Here is a 19,931-nt window from a genome sequence, read left to right as displayed (position 1 = left end):
CAGAATCTGCTCCAGCTGCAGTCAATGGGGGTCAATGTCAAGGAGGAACTCCAAGAGGTGAAGAGCCAGCAAGCCTCGCTCTTTGCCTCGGAGACCTCCAAGATCATCTTCCAGTCCAGAATCCACTCTATGGAGCAGGATGAGACGTACTCACATTTCTTCTTCCAGAAGGTACACAGAGAGAGCTCGGTGATCAGCAGCCTGAAGGAAGAAGATGGTTCAGTAAAGTCATTGCAATCTGACATTTTGAGGATCAGCAAATCCTTTTATCCAGTTTGTATGACATGAAGCCCACAGACAGTACAGCATCCTAGTCCTTCTTATCCTCTATCGTTGAGGTTTTAGATGACAGTATACAGGAGAGCCTGGACAAACTGCTAACTCTGGATGAACTGACTAAGACCCTTGAGTCCTTCAAGAAGAGTAAAACTCCTGGAAGAGAAGGCTTACCAGCTGAGTTGTATTCGGCTTTGTGGGACCCAGCTTACCACGAATAAAAATCACATTCATAAAACAGTAACAAATCACTTTCGAATAGGTAGGGAACTTATCAATGAGGATGTAGCAGGCAGTAATGAAAACACACAATCACAATGTTAAAAACACTACAGATTAAAAATGGTACTTATAACTGAAAAAAAGTAAACTATATAAACTGCTCAAGATGGATTTTCAAAACTTTTCTTGGGTCTCCATTAACCTTGGATCCTATTACTGCAAATTAAGTTTGAGCAAAGATTATAGAAGTACAAAATATACAAGAAAATTTATAGACTTGCCTTACTAACAAAAGTAATTTCAAACAAACAAAATCCTTTTTTCTCACTGGAGCCCTGTGCCTTCGTGAGGCTTCAGTTTAGAGGTAATGGGAATTTTCCAGAGCTCTCACTTTCAACTGAAGGCCTCACTGCATTGCAGACTACAACTCCCAGCATGCATTAGTGTTTATTGACAACAAATCAAGGCATTCAGAGAATATAGAAAACTTGCACACGTCTATTAAAGGAAAATTAGGGATTGCAAAACCCTCCAGGAAGCCATAATTAAAGCAGTTATGGCCTTTCTTTTCCTTCTCATCATACACAAAATCAAAAATAGGAAAGTATATGCCTCTCGACTTTATATGGGGTAACTTTGAAAGCAAGAACAGTCCAACACGTCAGTATGAAGCCTCTAACATCTGAGTGAAGAGTGGTAACATGCTTTCCACTTTTGTGTGCTAGTTATCTTCTCATTTTCAGCCTACACCACAGCCGCAATGTGAAAGAGAGCCAAATGTGTAAGTCTCTCCCTGTCAGTACACAGCCTCTCCAACAGCAAGTCCTCCTCAGGGTGTCATGTGGAAACTGGGTTCCTCAAAGCACCAGGCTAAAGCTGCAGAGGAACATGCAGCGTCCAGGCCCACCAGCATGTGTTATCACTCTGCAACAAAACTGGAGTGTCCTCTCAAGGGCGCAAGACTGGCCAAAATTTATGGAGACCCTTGGCTACCCAAATGTCAGAGTCCCCCTCTGCACCTCCCCAGTTGAGAACAAAGGAATGCAAAACACTAATTTTGGCACCAGCTTGGTTGCAGGAGTTGCTGGAAAGAGGACATATTTGGACATAGAAACATAGAAAATAGGAGGAGTAGGGCATTTGGCCCTTTGAGCCTGCTCCGCCATTCAATATGATCATGCCTGATCCTCTATCTCAATGCCATACTCCCACGCTCTCCCCATACCCCTTGATGCTTTAGAGTCCAGAAATCTATCTATTTCCTTCTTAAAATATAATCAGGGGCTTGGCCTCCACAGCCTTCCACTGATAGAGAATTCCACAGGTTCACCACCCGCTGAATGAAGAGGTTTCTCCTCAACTTAGACCTAAAAGGCCTACCCCATATCCTGAGACTGTGATGCCTTGTTCTAGACCCACCAGCCAGAGAAAACATCACCTTTGCATCCAGTCTGTCCATCCCTGTCAGAATTTTATATGTTTCAATGAGATCCCCTCTTATTCTTCAAAACCCCAGTGAATACAGGTCTACTCAACCCAATCTCTCCTCATACGACAATCCTGCCATTCCCCCTTGGACTACGGTCAAGAATTTTTGTCAGGATTTACTCTCTTAGCCTTCATCCATAGCTGGGGGTACATATGATGCAAACTCCCAGCTATGGACGAATAACTCCACTGCCTTGTGGATACCTAGAGTGCTTCAACAAGAAGGTGCTCTCTCAGCCACTTTGTGAAAATCTTAATTAAAAAATACAAAACAGTCGCCAAGCCACCACTGTGATGGATGGTGGGGTGTGGGACGTGGGGAAGAGCCTCTCTACAGGGTGGCCTTTGCCAGTAGCCAGGCAGGCAGAGAGTCCTGTAGGCCTGCCAGGACTACTGTCAGTCACCCAGCCTGCTACTGCATGCCTGACTTTAGGCAGTTGATCTGCGCTGCCCCCACCATCCCCAGCCCCGCCCAGTCGCATCAGCAAACTGGACGCCGACTGAAAATAACCTAGTTGGCTCCTTAATCCCTGCTCAGCAAGACTCTTAATTGCTCCCCTCCTCGTGGGAACAGGTGGCCTACCAGCGCCGCAAACCTGCGTCGGCCAAAATGGCTGATGACGGGAATAGCATCGAGAAGCCAGCACGCCTGCGGCCTTATAGTTTTCTGATCCTGTCCACCTCATTTTCTGACATCAACATGGGCCGGAGATTCAGCCCTAAGTATGTGCAGGTACATGATGATGAAGAAAGAAAGATGTAAATTTGTTTGAACAATACTGAAGTTTAATACATTTCTTCACATCTTATAAAAATTCTCATGTTACAGAGATCATCACAAATATTCAGGGCAATACAAAAGTAGTAAACCAGGAAAACCATACTGTCAATTTATTGAAGAATTTTTTTTCCCCACTTCAAAACACCTACAATGAAAGGTAGTAATGTTGGTTCATGGGAATTAACCAGATGAATAATTTTATATACTGAAAGTACAAGTACAGGTAGTTTTCTTTTATAGAACCCAGCTATTGCATACAATTTGCTACTGTTTAATGTCAGCATTAATTTTGCAAATGTAGATTAACACTGAAGGAATTGCCCAGACTATATTGCACGTTGCACTATCCTTGCATAAAAATAATTTCTGTCATAAGTCATAAGAAAAAGATTTACATTAATTAAAAATCTCAGATATACAAACTGTATGTCAATCTCGTACACTTACCGCGATCTCTCTGCACGCAGACATGGAGATACCAGTGCCTTCAATCTGTTTAAGAGCATACTCTTTCTCATCATTCCTGCCAGAGAAAATAGAAAATTCAAAATAGTCTAAACAAAATGGCAAGGGAAGGAGAACATCATCTTTTCTGAAAATCATAGCTAAATAAACAGTAGTCCCAAACAAATATGAGAGCTCAAAAATTAAATTGAAGCTTAGTAATTATGAAGATAAAATAAAACCTTCAAGCTGAAAACCTGAAATAAAAAAAATGAAAAAGCTGGAATAGGTAAAGGAAAGGGTCCACTACAAATAAAAAAAAGCAATCTTGGGGAGAATGAAACAATGTCAGAGCTACAAATTACAACTTTACCTTACTGTTCACAATGGTCATAGAAATGAAAAAGTACTAAAGAAATAAATGAAGCAATTATAAAGGAAAATACAAATAAAGGAGGTTAGCCTAAAAAAGCCAGGCAACTCAAATTAGAAAAGATACCCACCCTAACACTACGTATCCTAGAATGCTAATTGAAATCTGAAACTAGCATAGTTTCTGGTCACAATCTTTCAAATACCCTTGGATGGGAATGTTATGCCAAAGGACTAGAAAGTTACCAATGCAACAACTCTGTTTAAAAAGGAAGAAAGAAATATAATCTTTTAGACTAGGCAGCCCAATGTTGATAGTGGAAACAAACGGCTAGGACTTAGTTTGCATCCTAGAGATAGAAGTAAAGGAACAAAAAGAGAATTACCTGGAAAAACTCAGCAGGTCTGGCAGCATCGGCGGAGAAGAAAAGAGTTGACGTTTCGAGTCCTCATGACCCTTCCACAGAACTGAACTTTTTGTTTTGGATTTCCAGCATCCGCAGTTTTTTTGTTTTTATATAGAAGTAAAGGAGTTCGTTGAGGTGTTAGGAGCACAGAAGCAATTATATTAAGCAAGATCTGTGTTTTGGAACTCTGGCATTTGACACATTCAGGAACTATAGACTTACATTGAAGAGACTCTTGCAAAATTACATTTTGTTTAGCTTTCATTGGGGCATTTACATTGAGCCCCTAAATGGTGGGAATTGGTGTAGGGTATTGGACACCATTCAGTAAGCCTTAATGCGACCTCTATCGTTAACTCTACCTTTCTCTCCACAAATGCTGTCAGACCTGCTGAGTTTTTCCAGCATGTTTTTGTTTTGGTCCAACATACCATTTGCCTTCTTAACTGCTTGCTGCATCTGCATGCTTGCTTTCAGTGATTGGTGTACAAGGACACCCAGGTCCCTTTGTACATCAATATTTCCCAATCTATCACATTTAAATAATACTCTGCCATTTTGTTTTTCCTATCAAATTGAATGACTTCACACTTATCCATGTTATACGACATCTGTCGTGTATTTGCCCACTCACTCAACTTGTGTAAATCGCCTTGAAGCCTCTTAACACCCTCCTCACCACTCACATTCCCATCTAATTTTGTGTCATCAATAAACTTGGAAATATTACATTTGGTTCCCTCATCCAAATCAATGATGTATTTTGTGAATAGCTGGGGCCCAAGCACTGATCCCTGTGGTACCCCACCAATCATCAATGACCGTCCTTCCATCATAAGGTCAGAAGTGGGGATGTTCGCTGATTGTTGCATAACGCTTAGCACCATTCGCGACTCCTCAGATACTGAAACAGTCCATGTTCAAATGCAGCTAGATCTGGACAATATCCAGGCTTGGGCTGACAAGCGACAAGTAACATTCGCAAGTGCCCGGCAAGACAGAATCTAACCATCACCCCTTGACATTCAATGGCATGACCATTGCTGAATCCCCACTATCAACATCCTGAGGGTTACCTTTGACCAGAAATTGAACTGAACTAGCCATATAAATACTGTGGCTACAAAAGCCGGTCAGAGGCTAGGAATCCAGGGATGAGTAACTCACCTCCTGACTCCCCAAAGCCTGTCCACTATCTACAAGGCACAAGTCAGGAGTGTGATGGAATACTCTCCACTTGCCTGGGTGGCTGCAGCTCCAACAACACTCAAAAAGCTTGACACCATCCAGGGCAAAGCAGCCTGCTTGATTGGTATTCCATCATAAATATTCACTCCCTCCACCACTGATGCACAGTGGCAGCAATGTACACCATCTACAAGATGCTCTGCAGGAACTCACCAAGTCTCCTTAGACAGCACCTTCCAAACGCACAACCACTACCATCTAGAAGGGCAAGGGCAGCAGATACATTGAACACCACCACCTGGAAGTTCCCCTCCAAGTCCCTCAACACCCTGACTTGGAAATATATCGCCGTTCCTTCACTGTCACTGGATCAAAATCGTGAAACTCCCTTCCTAACAGCACTGTGGGTGTACCTATACCACGGGACCGCAGTGGTTCAAGAACACAGCTCACGACCACCTTCTCAAGGGCAATTAGGGATGCGCAATAAATGCTGGCTTACCCAACCAACCCCACATCCCGTGAATGAATTTAAAAAAGGAGAACATCAGAGAAATGAAGGTGTGAATCAGAGTTTCAGTGATGGGGAGCTGGGAAGATACGGTGCAGAAGTAAAAGTAGGGGCAGATGATATCACAGGCAAGGAAACCAAGGTAAGGGGACCACTGAAATTGATTCATGAGAAATTGGTGGGTCAAAATTCAGAAACTACTCTCCTGGATTATGTATCAAACTTCAGAGAAAGATTGGATGGGGCATCTGAGTTGGCTGGGGAACATTTAAAGATATCACAGCGAGTGATGAAAGCAAAGACAGACAGGAAGGCTACAGCTCATAGTTTTGTTGCTGAGGAAAAATTGCTAGTTCTGTTACCAACACTGGGTGACTCGTTAAAGGCAAGGTTTAGTGGACCTTACAGGATTGAAAAGAAACTGAGTGAAGTAAATTATTTAGTAAATATTCCAGACAGAAGAAAGAAGCAGAGGGTGTGTCATGTAAATATTCTTAAAAAGTACTTTTACAGGGAAGAAGACCAATAGGAGGTGTTAATGGTGGTAGATAATGAGAAAGAGGTGGAAATGCACTATTCTGAAATTGATTTTCCTCTAATCAAATCAAACTGGATAACGAGGGAATACTTGAAAGTGTCAAAGTGATTTGGGGAAGCTACTGTAGTCACACAAAGCTATTTGTGGAAATAAGTTGGGGAGGACAAATTTAGCTATACATGACGTATGTGTAGGAGTTTCATGTTTGATAGGGCAACATCCTTTTAGATTAAATCCAGCAAAGTTATCACAAGTACAGAATGAAATTGAATTCACACTTCAAAATGATATCATTGAGTCTAGTTGCACTAACTGGAGTTCGCCTACTGTGCTGGTACCAAAACCAGAAGGAACACAAAGACTGCATGTGGACTATCAAAAGGTGAACGCAGTGACAAAAATGGATTCTTATCCTATACCAAGGTTGGGACATTGCATTAAGAAAGTGGGACAATCAAAATTTATCACAAAGATTGACTTGCTAAGAGGATATTGGCAAGTACCGTTGTCGGAGGGAGCAAAAGAGATATCGGCTTTTGTGACACCAGATGGACTATATCCGTTTGGTATGAAAAATGCACCTGCAACATTTCAAAGATGGACAAAGTAATTGCAGGTCTGAGCAATTGTGCTGTTTATATTGACAACTTGGCAGTTTTCGGTCAGATGTGGGAGGAACATTTCAGCATCTGGAAGAATTGTTTTGTCATTACAAGAAGCTAGTTTAGTGTTGAATTTGGCTAAAAATGAATTTGCAAAAGTGCACATTATATATCTTGGTCATATTATCATACCATTGGACATGGTAAGGTGGCTCTGAGAGATGTGAAAGTCATGGCCAACGTGGGTTTCCCCAGGCCTACAACAAAATTAGAAGTTTTGAGAATTCTGGGCATGAATGGGTTTTATCAAAAATTTGTACCAAATTTTAGCAGTGTGGTTGCTCCACTGACTGAACTATTTAAAAAAAAACATGAAGTTTCAATGGACACAGGAGTGTCAGAAGGCATTTGACAGTCTGAAAACTGTATTAACTACAACATCAATTTTGGCAGTACCCAATTATGCCAAGCAATTTAAGTGCATGCGATATAGGCACTGGGGCCATACTGTTATGGAAACTGGAATTGAGAAACCAATAGGGTATTTTTCATGGAAGTGGAATGTACAACAGAGAAGACATTCAATGATTGAAAAGGAAACTTTGGGTCTGGTGTTAGCATTGCAGCATTTTGAAATCTACGTTGCAAACAATTCGTCAGAAACAATTGTCTATACAGACCACAATCCTTTAAAGTTTCTGGACAAATTTAGAGACAAAAGTACTATTCAGATGGAGTTTATTACTGCAACCATTTAATCTACAGGTTATAAATGCGGCTGGACAAAAAAAACTGATTGCAGGTGCATTGTCAAGAGTTTGAAGCTTAAAGAGAAAATTGGACATTTAAAACCTGGACACTGGACTGGAATTATTTCTGTTGATACCATGGATTTGTATACATATGCTTATGTTAATGCATGCATCTGGTAATGTAATTGTGTAATAAGTATGGGAGGTATAAGATGGGTTCAGAAAATGAAGCCATCTTTTTAAATTATGACAGTTCACTTTTTAATAAGGAGGGGGATCTCAGGAAGATATAATAATTTTCATAATATTATTGGAATCTATTGTGAAGTAGAGTAATAGTGGGGTCTGTGTCTATGGGTCTGCGTTGGTGTATGTAGGACTTAATTGATTAAAGACAGCAGATCTGAAGGCTTTGATGTAAGAAGAGAAGCTAGGTTTGAAATGCTAAACAGGTAAACTTGGGTGAAGCTTTAGAATGTGAGGTGTAAAGGGAACACTTGCATTTGTAAATAAACCAGAGTAGCCTGAATTCAAAAGAGGGTGTCAAACATTACACCTAGCCAGAAGCAGTTAAGAAACTGTGTGTTTATTTTTCCCAAAGATTACTGGTAAAATAGTACTATGATAGATTTTTATTATTAGAAAGATAAAGTCCAAAGACATGATGAAACAATGGGAATTTGCATTGAAAGGGGAAAATATGTATAAAGTAGAGAAGGCTGTGTGTAAGGGCAAGCATTTTAAGACTTAACACAAGTGTGAAAAGCCTCCAGCATCTAAGCCTCAAGCTGCTGTCTTCAAGGAACCAAAGCTGAGAAAAACTCACTTTGAATTTGACTGTTCAGGATTTGTGCTTTGCCTGGATCTGTTTAAATCCAGGTGTTTTACTGTTGCCTTAACGGAGGTGTAACTGGGAGTTAGATTAATCAGGGGAGTTAGGAGTTATCATAGCAGTAATTTGTAGACCTATGTAAGTGTTTAAAATTATTTTATTAATAAATGTTTAATTTGGTTTTGTAAAAACCCTCTAAAACTCGGTGGACTTATTACTACTGATTTCAAGGCATGCATCTAGGAATAAATATGCAAAACAATTGTGGCAATTGTTTCAAGTTTCCCTTTGGGATTTGAGCAGCTCAGCATTTACCATCAGCTGTGCCATAACACAGTTTAAAGAGGACTGGTGCTAGAACGCAGCCCTGCTTCAATCCGTTCGAGATCTCAAAGGGAACTGATGATTCACCATTTAAAAGCACTTGGCCCGTCATTCCGTCGTGGAACAGCTGTATGATCTTGACAAATGTTTTGGGCAACCATGCTGTTCCAGGATTGTCAGAAGGCCTCCCCATTGACAGTGTCAAAGGCCTATACAAGGTCAACAAAAATGAAGTAAAGGGCCACTTTCTCTCAAGGCATTTTTCTTGGATTTGTCACACAATGAACATGTCCATTGTGCTGTGACCTGGTCGAAAGCCACACTGAACCTCAGGTAAATTTGTTTCGGTCACAATGATGTGAGCAAAGATCTTTCCTGCTATGAACAGAAGTGAGATGCCTCTGTAGTTGACACACTCTGCTTTGCTGCCTTTGTTTTTGTAGGGAGCATCAATCATGGCATCTTTTATTCATTCCAAATGCACATGAGGATATCATGGAATGCCTCTGTCGTGTCAGGGCCTGCCACTTTGAAAATTTCTGCTAGGATTCCATCTTTTCCTGAAGTCTTGCCTGAGTTCATCTACTTAATTACTCTTTTAATCTCATCAAAAGGGAGCAAATCAATCTTGTCAAGGACTGATCATTGAAGGATCTGGTTGATGGTAGATGGTATGTTCAGCAGGCTACTGAAGTGCTCTGCTCAGTTGTCTCTTATTTCTGCCTGACTTTTGATCAAGGATGACCCATCAGCCAAGAGCAATGATGTGGAGCCTCCAAAGTCCTCGAAAGTCCATATACAGGTTTGATAGAACTTACGAGTTGTGGGAGTCTGCATATTGTTGTAATTCTTCAGCTTTCCTTTCCCACTATCTGTCTTGCATCATACGCAGCTCTCTCTGAACTTTGCTCTTCAGGTGTCAAAACTTGGCATCTTCGATCGAGTGGAAAACGCAACTTCATGAGGTGCTTGTTGATCCCAACAGCAAGTGTAGTAATGTCTTTCATCAAAGGTGATCTGATCGTGAATCCTACACCATGTATCTGTCCTCATTCTCCATGAATCCTACACCAAGTATCTGTCCTCACGCTCCATGAATCTTACACCATGTATCTGTCCTCACTCCCCATGAATCCTACACCATGTATCTGTCCTCACTCTCCATGAATCCTACACCATGTATCTGTCCTCACTCTACATGAATCCTACACCATGTATCTGTCCCCACTCTCCATGATTCCTACACCATGTATCTGTCCTCACTCTTCATGAATCCTACACCATGTCTGTCCTCTCTCCATGAATCCTACACCATGTGTCTGTCCTCACTCTCCATGAATCCTACACCATGTATCTGTCCCCACTCTCCATGAATCCTACACCATGTGTCTGTCCTCTCTCCATGAATCCTACACCATGTGTCTGTCCTCACTCTCCATGAATCCTACACCGTGTATCTGTCCTCACTCTCCATGAATCCTACACCATGTATCTGTCCTCATTCTCCATAAATCCTACGCCATGTATCCTGTCCATACTCTCCATGAATCCTGCACCATGGGCAGGATTTTACCGTCGGCAAGCGGGGGCGGGGCTCGCTCGCCGACACGTAAAATGACACGGGATGACGTTGGGCGGAACTCCTGACGTCACCCCGCCGCAGTTAAATTTTCAGGAAGGCAGGGGTGCAGCAAAACCAGCTGCGGGCCCACCGACCTGTCAATGGCCTATTGAGGCCATTGACAGGATAAAATTAAGCAATTAAAGGACCTGCCCGTCCAATCTTAAGGTTGGCGGGCAGGCCAGGAGCCCCGGCGGCAACTAGAAAAAACATGAAACCTCATCCACCGGTGGGTTGAGGTTTCATGTAGGGTTTTAAAAATTTTAATAAAGTTGTTATGGAAATTATGAACATGTCCCAACTCATGTGACATTGTCACATGAGGGGACATGTAAGGGATTTTTTTTTCTATTTTTAATATTTTTAAGAGTACAGGCGATCTCCCTGAGGCAGCACTTCACCTCAGGGAGGTGAGTGCACTCTTTCATGCGCATGTGCGAGAGAGCACACTCTCGATTTTAGGGACTCCCCCCGCCCGCACAGGGAGCGCATAGCGCTTCTCTGCGGACATCATGCTGGGCGGGCCTTAATTGGCCTGCCCACATAAAATGGCGCCGCGCCTCCGATCGGGGGCGCCAATCAGAAGCGCGCCAGCATACATCTGCCCATCAACTTCCCCCCCAGTGGGGGGAAAATTCAGCCCCATGTGTATGTCCTCACTCTCCATGAATCCTACTCCATGTATCCTGTCCTTACTATGCGGCAAGGGAAAACACAAATTTGGAGGATTGACACACACATCACATTGTCCAGATACCTGAAATGCTCAAACTACTATACCTGATGATTCCTTGATAACTACATGATGACCAATCAGACAGATGAAATATAAGGCTGGATTATCTGATCAAATGTTATTTATCAATGGCATTAAAACATTTCAGGGGGGAGCTGGGGTTGGTGGTAGGATTTCAGCTCAGTAGGGGGCTAGTTGTAACTTAATTGTTGGTAATTGGGAAGAGTTTACGCTTATTTTTAATTCATGTATAGAAGGTAGTGGCAGCATTTCAGTAAGGGGCGTGCAAGAAGACAGGTGGCTACGTCGGAGTGAAACAGAGACTGAGTGAGTAGTGAATTAGGTTCACTTGGGAACTCAGTGCACGGGGGGAAGGAGGTGTGGCATACATAGGAATTATTCTAAGTAAATTAAGTAAGGAATTAAATTAACTAAATAACCTAAGTAATGGTAAGGCAGGTGTTATGTTGCGGCTGTGGAATATGGGGGCTTTTGGACGCCAAGGCAAACTATGACAAACACGTCTGCAGAAAGTGTAAGCAGCTAGAGAAATTCTGGATCAGGATTACTGATCTGGAAGCCAAACTGCAGACACTGCGCAACATAAGGGAGGAAGAGAAACACCTGGACACTTTGTTCCAGAAAATGGTCACCCCTCCTAGAATAGGGTCACCTGTTTTGGCCAGCAGTGAGGGACTGGAGGATGTGACCGTCAATGAGGCAGGTAATGGGAACAAGCAAGACAGTAGTGGAGGAGCCTCACACTTTGCAATTATTAAGCAGGTTTGAGGTGCTTACAACCTGTGTGGATGAAAGTGAGGTCTGTAAGGTGGATGGTCAGGCTGGCCATGGCACCATGGTACAGGAAGCAGTTCAAGCAGGGGGAGCAAACAGGAATGTAGTGATAGTAAGGGACAGTATAGTGAGGGGGATTGACACAGTTTTCTGCAGCAAAGAACGAGAGACCAGGAGGTTGTATTGCCTGCCGGTGCCAGGGTTCAGGCCATCTGCTCAGGGCTGGAGAGGAAATAGCAGTGGGAGGGGGAGGATCCAGTCATCGTGGTCCGTGTAGGTACCAATAACATAAGCAGGACAAGGAAGGAGGTTATGCATAGTATGAGAAGCTAGGTACCAAATTAAAAAGCAGAACTTCAAAGGTAATAATCTCTGGCTTATTTTTTAAAAATTCATTCACGGGATGCGGGCTTCGCTGGCTGGGCCAGCATTTACTGCCCATCACTAGTTGCCCTTGTTCAGGGGCTTTTAAGAGTCAACCACATTGCTGTAAGTCTGGAGTCACATGTAGGCCAGATCAGGTAAGGGCAGCAGATTTCCTTCCCGAAAGGACATTAGTGAACTGAGCCACATGCAAAGTGCATAGGGCAAATAAGGTTAGAGAGGTGAATGCGTGGCTCAAAGACTGATGTGGGAGAAGTGGATTCCGGTTTGTGGGGTACTGGCACCAGTACCGGGGAAAGTGAGACCTGTACCATTGAGACAGTCTACACCTGAACCGTGTTGGAACATGTGTTCTTGTCGCGGGGGGGGGGACGACAAGCTTGGATAGATGTGGCAAATCAAGGGGTAGATTGAAGGCAGGAGGCCATTATAGTAATATGGGGAGTGAGGTCATAGAATAGCAGGAAGAGACAGAGCGATAAAACCTAAGATTACACCAATAGTCAAGACTAGATGTTACAAAGATAACAAAAAAAATGAAGTGCTCTGTATCTGAATGCACACTGCATTCATAACAAAGTTAATGAACTGATAGTGCACATCAAAGTAAATAAATATGATCTGATAGCTATTACGGGAATATGACTACAGGGTTACAAGTAGTGGGTCCTGAGTATTGAGGGGTATGTGATGTTCAAGAAGAATAGGAAGCTAGGTAAAGGTGGAGGGGTAGCACTGTCAATCAAGATTGGCACTGATGTAATAGTTAGAGATGACCTTGGTTCAGGAGATCAGGATGTAGAATTGGTTTGGGCAGAGATGAGGAGTAGTAAGGGAAATAAGTCACTAATGGGACTGGTCTACAGGCCCCCTAATAGTAACCACAATGTATGACATAGTATACAAGATGAAACATATGGCGCTTGTGATAAAGGGATGGCAATAATTATGGGCAATTTTAATCTACATATAAGCTCAAAAATCAGATTAGCAGTAGTAGCCTGGATGAGGAGTTCATAGAATGTTTTCAAGAGTTTCTTAGAGCAGTACATTCTGGAACCAACCAGACAGTAGGTTATATTAGACTTCGTATTGTGTAATGAGACAGGATTAATTAATGACCTCAGAGTGAAGGCACCCCTAGATAGCAGCGACCATGATATAGAATTTTACATTCGGTTTGAAAGGGAGAAGAGTGGGTCTAAGAATAGTATTTTAAACTTAAATAAGGACAACTATGTGGGCATGAAAGCTGAGCTAGTTGAAGTGAACTGGATACTAGGCTAGGGCAATAGAGAAGCAGTGGCAGACATTTAAGGGGATATTTCAGAATCTTCAGAATAAGTATATTCCTACCATAAAGAAAAATTCTAAGGGGGGGGGGGGGTGGGGGGGACCCTCCATCTGTGGTTAACTAAAGAAGTTAAGGATAGCATCAAACTTAAGGAAATAGCATATAACCGCGCAAAGGTGAGTGGCAGGTCGGAATATAAAGAATGGCAATGACCGAAAGGTTGATCAGGAGAAAGAAATTTGAGTATGAGAAGGAGTTATCTAGAAATGTAAAAACGGACATCAAGAGTGTCTACAGGTATTTCAAAAGGAAAAGAGTAAGTAAAGCGGGTGTTAGTCCTCTAGAATGAATGGGGAGTCAATAGTAGATAATTAGGAATTGGCGGATGAAATGAACAAATATTTTGCTTCTGTCTTCACAACAGAGGATACAAAAACATTCCAGCTATAGCTGTAAATCAAGAGGCAGAAGGGAGAGTGAAACTTGGTGAAATTACAATCATTAGGGACGCAGCACTGAGCAAACTGATAAGAGCTGCGGGCTGAAAAGCCTCCAGGTCCTGATGGACTTGATCCTCGAGTCTTAAAAGAGGTGGCTAATGAGGTAGCAGATGTGTTGGTCTTAATTTTCCAAAATTTGCTAGACTCTGGAAAGATTCCATCAGACTAGAAAGCAGCAAATGCAACAACTCTATTCAAGAAGAGAGGCAGGCAGAAAACATGAAAAAATAGGCCAGTTAGCTTGAAGTCTGTCGTGGGGAAGTTATTAGAATCGATCATTAAGGAGGCTATGGCTGGGCACATGGAAGACCGCAAGGCAATTGGGAACAGTCAGCATGGTTTTGTGAAAGGAAAATCAAGTTTAAACAATTTATTGGAGTTCTTTGAAGGAGTCACATGCGCTGTGGTTAAAGGGGAGCCTGTAGATGTGCTGTACTTGGATTTCCAAAAGACATTTGATAAGGTGCCACATCAAAAGTTACTGCGGAAAATAAAAGCCCATGGTGTAGGGGGTAACATATTAGCGTGGAAAGAAGATTGACTGGCTGGCAGAAAACTGAGAGTTTCTGATTGACAGTCTGAGGAGTGGAGTCCTGCAGGGGTCTGTGCTGGGACCTCAACTTTTTACAATTTATATCAATGACTTAGATGAGGGGAGTGAAGGCATAGTAGCTAAATTTACAAAGATAGGTAGGAAAGTATGTTGTAACGAGTACACAAGGAGGTTGCAGACGGATATACATAGGTTGAGTAAGTGGGCAAAAATCTAGCAAATGGAGTATAAGTGTAGGAAAATGTGAAGTTGTTCACTTTGGCAGGAAGAATAAAAAAGCACAGTATTACTTAAGTGGAGAACGGCTGCAGAATTCCAAGGTGCAGAGGGATCTAGGTGCTCTAATGCATGAGTCACAAAAGGTTAGTATGCAGGTACAGCAAGTAATTAAGACTAATGGAATGCTATCCTTTATTACGAGAGGAATTGAACCTAAAAGTAAGGATGTTATGCTTCAGTTATACAGTGCATTGGTAAGACTACATCTCAAATATTGTGTGCAGTTTTGGTCTTCTTATTTAAGGAAGGATGTAAATGAGTTGGAGACGGATCAGAGGAGGTTTACTAGATTGATGCCTGGAATGGGCGGTTGTATTATGAGGAAAGGTTAAATATGCTGGGCTTGTTTCCACTGGAGTTTAGAACAGTGAGGGGTGACTTGATTGAAGTATATGGAATTTAACTCTGAAAAGTGTGAGGTAATACACTTTGGAAGGTGTAATTTGACAAGGAAGTATTCAATGAACGGCATGACACTAGGAAGTTCTGAGGAACAAAGGGACCTTGGCGTGTGTGTCCATAGATCTCTGAAGGCAGAGAGGCATATTAGTGGGGTGGTAAAAATGGCATATGGGACACTTGCCTTAATCAATCGAGGCACAGATTACAAAAGTAGGGAGACCATGTTGGAGTTGTATAGTACCTTGGTAAGGCCACAGCTGGAGTGCTGTGTGCAATTCTGGTCGCCACATTATAGGAAGGATATGATTGCACTGGAGGGGGTGCAGAGGAGATTCACCAGGATGTTGCCTGGGATGAAACATTTAAGTTCTGAAGAGAGGTTGGATAGACTTGGGTTGTTTTTGTTGGAGCAGAGAAGACTGAGGGGCAACCTGATCGAGGTGTACAAGATTATGAGGGGCATGGACAGGATGGATAGGGAGCAGCTGTTCCCCTTAGTTGAAGGCAGTCACAAGGGGACATAAGTTCAAGGTGAGGGGCAGGAGGTTTAGGGGGGACGTGAGAAAAAGCTTTTTTACCCAGAGGGTGGTGACAGTCTGGAATGTGCTGCCTGGGAGGGTGGTGGGGGCGGGTTGCCTCACATCCTTTAAAAAGTACCTAGATGAGCACTTGGCATGTCATAACATTCAAGGCTATGTGGCAAGTGCTGGTAAATGGGATTAGGTAGGTAGGTCAGGTGTTTCTCACATGTCGGTGTAGACTCGATGGGCCTCTTCTGCACTCTGTGATTCTGATATAAGATCCTGAATGGTACCGACAAGGTGGACGTGGAAAGGGTGTTTCCTCAGGTGGGCAAGTCCGGAACTAGGGGGCACCATTTTAAAATTATGGGTTGCCCTTTTAGGACAGAGATGAGGAATTTTTTCTCTCAGAGGGTTGTGCGACTTTGGAATTATCTGTCTCAGAAGGTGGTGGAGGTGGGGTCATTGAATATTTTTAAGGCAGAGGTAGATAGATTCCCCTGCCTAATAAGAGTCTAAAGTTATCAGGAGTAGATGGGAATGTGGAATTTGAAACACAAACAGATCAGCTATGCTCTTATTGAATGGTGGAGCAGGCTCTAAGTTCCAAATAGCTTACTTCTGCTCCTATTTCCTATGTTCATCTGTAATGGCGGAGGATTTGATGGTCGTGCATAAAACAGTGAGATTGAGATTGCTATGATTTCAACTCAATGGAGAAGAGTTCTCTTATTTCCTGTCACTGAGACGGAATGATTTGAAATCATGGTGGCAAAGCAGAAGAAATAATTCCAGAAAGGTGTTTTAAAGCTCAGCCTTCTCTTTAACTAAAGTCTCTAGTCCCCAGATGTATTCCTACACTCCTTCCAATGTCTTCACATCCTTCCTAAAGTGTGGTGCCCAGAACTGAACACAACATGCCAGTTGTGGCTGAAGCAGGCCACAACAGATCCATAAAGGATCACCCTAACTTCCCTACCTTAGTACTCAACTATTTATAAAGCCCAGGATCCCATATAAGATAAAGGCAAAATACTGCGGATGCTGGAAATCTGAAACAAAAACAAAAAATGCTGGAAAAACTCAGCACATCTGACAGCATCTGTGGAGAGAAAGACAGTTAACGTTTCGAGTCCGTATGACTCTTCTGCTCGTGCTCTGAAGAAGAGTCATACGGGGTCGAAACATTAACTCTATCTTTCTCTCCACAGATGCTAACAGACTGGCTGAGTTTTTCCAGAAATTTTTGTTTTTGTTCCAGGATCCCAAATGCCTTATTAACTGCTTTCTCAGCCTGCCTTGCCACCTTGAACTTGAAAAAGCAACAATATACTTTCAACAACTTTATTTCATTGTCATGAGAAATCTCATGAACTGTGATCATGTGTTATTTTTCATTTTGGTCTGTTTATTTAACCAGTTTCTGGGGGAAAATACTTGGGGAGTTTTTTTGCAAGAACTGACATTATTGAGGTTGCAATTAGCGGCTGCCATATCATGATGACAAATGGGTAATGCAACATTGTAATCAGTTGTGCAATGCTAAAGTCGCAACAATACCACTACCAATACACAGGTGCAGTGCTTGGCCTAAATAGCCAAGTGGTTATGGTACTGGGTTTGAAAGCCCAAGATCAAGAGTTCAAATCTCACAATGGCAAACTATGAAACATGTAACTTCCTCTGAAACAGATGGAAACAGGTTTGTACTCGAAAGAGTATCAAGAGTTCAAATCTCACAATGGCAAACTATGAAACAATGTAACTTCATCTGAATAGGAACAGATGGAAACGTGTTTGTACTCGAAAGAGTTACACAGGTGCAGTATCTCTGAAACCCCACAACCATTTCACTGTTGTTAATATCTAATAGACTGCATCACAGTGTTGCCCAAGTAACACCAACCAGTGACAGGCATAACAAGCACTTGATTATCGGCACTTGACAGAGAAAGATTTTATTGATGCATGGCAGGTGAATTCTTCAACTGAGATCCAGGCAAAATACAACTGGTTGAGAACGGAAGTGAGAGGAAAATAAGACTGCCAAAGAGAGAATATGAGAATAGAATTGCAGTTAACATAAGAGAGAACCCAAAAACCTTCTACCAGCATGTAAATAGTTAATGCGTAGTAAGAGGTGGCATGGTCTATTAGGGACAAAAAAGATGATATATGCTTGGTGGCGCAGGGCATTGCTAGGATATTTGATGAGTACTTTGTAACTGTATTTACCAAGGAAGAGGAATCTGACAAAATATTGGCAGAAGCGGAGATAGGGGTAACAGATGGGGTGAAAATTGAGAGGTAGGAGATTGCAGAAAGGCTGACTATGCTTAGAGTGGATAGTATGCCAGGTCTGCATCCCAGGTTGCTAAAGGAAGTGGGGTTGAGATAGCAGAAGGGTTTGCCAGAATCTCCAAGCTTCCTTACATAAAGGGGAGGTGCCAGCGGATTGGAGAGTGGTAAATGTCACATCTTTATTCAAGAAAGGGTTTATGGACAGTCCAAGTAATGACAAGCTAGTTAGTTTAACATCAGTTTTGGGTAAGGCTTTCGAAACAATAATCAGAAAATATCCAACAGGTTTGAGTTAATTAAAGAGATCCAGCACAAATTTGGATTTTTTTTTATTCATTCACGGAATGTGGGCTTTGCTGGCTGGGCCAGCATTTATTGCCCATTCCTAGTTGTCCTTGAGAAGGTGGTGGTAGGCTGCCTTCTTGAACCGCTGCAGTCCATGTGGTATAGGTACACCCACAGTGCTGTTAGGAAGGAAGTTTCACAATTTTGACCCAGCGACAGTAAAGGAATGGCAATATATTTCCAAGTCAGGATGGTAAGTGATTTGGAGGGGAACTTCCAGGTGATGGTGTTCCCATCTATCTGCTGCCCTTGTCCTTCTAGATGGTAGTGGTTGTGAGTTTGAAATGTGCTGTCCAAGAAGCCTTGGTGAACTCCTGCAGTGCATCTTGTAGATGGTACACACTGCTACTACTGGCCATTGGCAGTGGAGGGAGTGAATGTTTGTGGATGGAGTGCCAATCAAGTGCACTGCTTTGACCTGGACAGTGTCAAGCTTCTTGAGTGTTGTGGAAGCTGTACTCATTAGGCAAGTGGGGAGTATTCCATCACAGGATTCCTAGCCTCTGACCTACTCTTGTAGCCACACTATTTATATGGCTAGTTCAGTTCAGTTTCTGGTCAATGGTAACCCTCAGGGTGTTGACAGTGGGGGATTCAGTGATGGGAATGCCATTGAACATCAAGGGATGATGGTTAGATTCTCTCTTGTTGGAAATGGTCATTGCCTAGCACTTGTGTGGTGTGAATGTTGTTTGCCACTTGTCAGCCCAAGCATGGATATTGTCCAGGTCTTGCTGCATTTGCACAAGGACTGCTTCAGTATCTGAGGAGTCACGAATGGGGCTGAACATTGTGCAATCATCAGCGAACATCCCCACTTCTGACCTTATGATGGAAGGAAGGTCATTGATGAAGCAGCACACTACCCTGAGGAACTCCTGCAGTGATGTCATGGAGCTCAGATGATTGACCCCCAACAACCACAACCATCCTGCTTTTGACTCCAGTTTTGCTAGGGCTCCTTGATGCACACTTGGTCAAATGCAGCTTGACTAATGCTTGACTAAACTAATTAAAATTTCTTGATGAAGTAACAGAGAAGATTGATGAAGTTAAATGCAGTAGATGTTGTCTATATGGACCTTAAGAAAGTGTTTGACAATGTACCACATAAAAGGCTGGTTAACAAAATTGTGGCTCATGGCATAGGAGAGTCAGTGTCAACTTGGATGAAAATCTTGGCTTAAAGACAGAAAACAGCAAGTCATGGTACATGATTATTTTCAGACTGAAGGATGGTAGACAACTGTTGTTCCCAAAGGGTCAGTGTTGGGACCACTTGATGATAATAAACTTGAAGCTGTGGCAAACAGTGAGGATGATATGAATTGCCTACAAAAAGACATAGAAAAATTAGCACAATGAGTAGACAAGTGGCAGATGGAATTTAATACAGAAAAGTGTGAGGTGATGTATTTTGACAGAAGGAAAAGGGAGGGGCAATATACACTTAATGGCACAGT

General features: G+C 42.4%; 1 protein-coding gene across 2 annotated transcripts in view; it reads right to left on the bottom strand.

Annotated features, from left to right (window-relative positions):
* Window positions 1–19,931, bottom strand: part of cdk19 (cyclin-dependent kinase 19) — a 269,271-nt gene that overhangs the window by 246,040 nt on the left and 3,300 nt on the right. For both annotated transcript variants that reach the window (XM_041187628.1, XM_041187629.1), the window contains exon 2: window positions 3,215–3,290. In XM_041187628.1, the coding sequence (XP_041043562.1) occupies window positions 3,215–3,290 (76 nt within the window). The remainder of the gene's footprint in view (window positions 1–3,214; window positions 3,291–19,931) is intronic.

Source organism: Carcharodon carcharias, chromosome 5 (assembly GCF_017639515.1).
Source record: "Carcharodon carcharias isolate sCarCar2 chromosome 5, sCarCar2.pri, whole genome shotgun sequence".
NCBI classification, from domain to species: domain Eukaryota; kingdom Metazoa; phylum Chordata; class Chondrichthyes; order Lamniformes; family Lamnidae; genus Carcharodon; species Carcharodon carcharias.
Note: the sequence above shows the minus strand (reverse complement) of the source record. Positions and strands in the feature narration are given on the sequence as shown.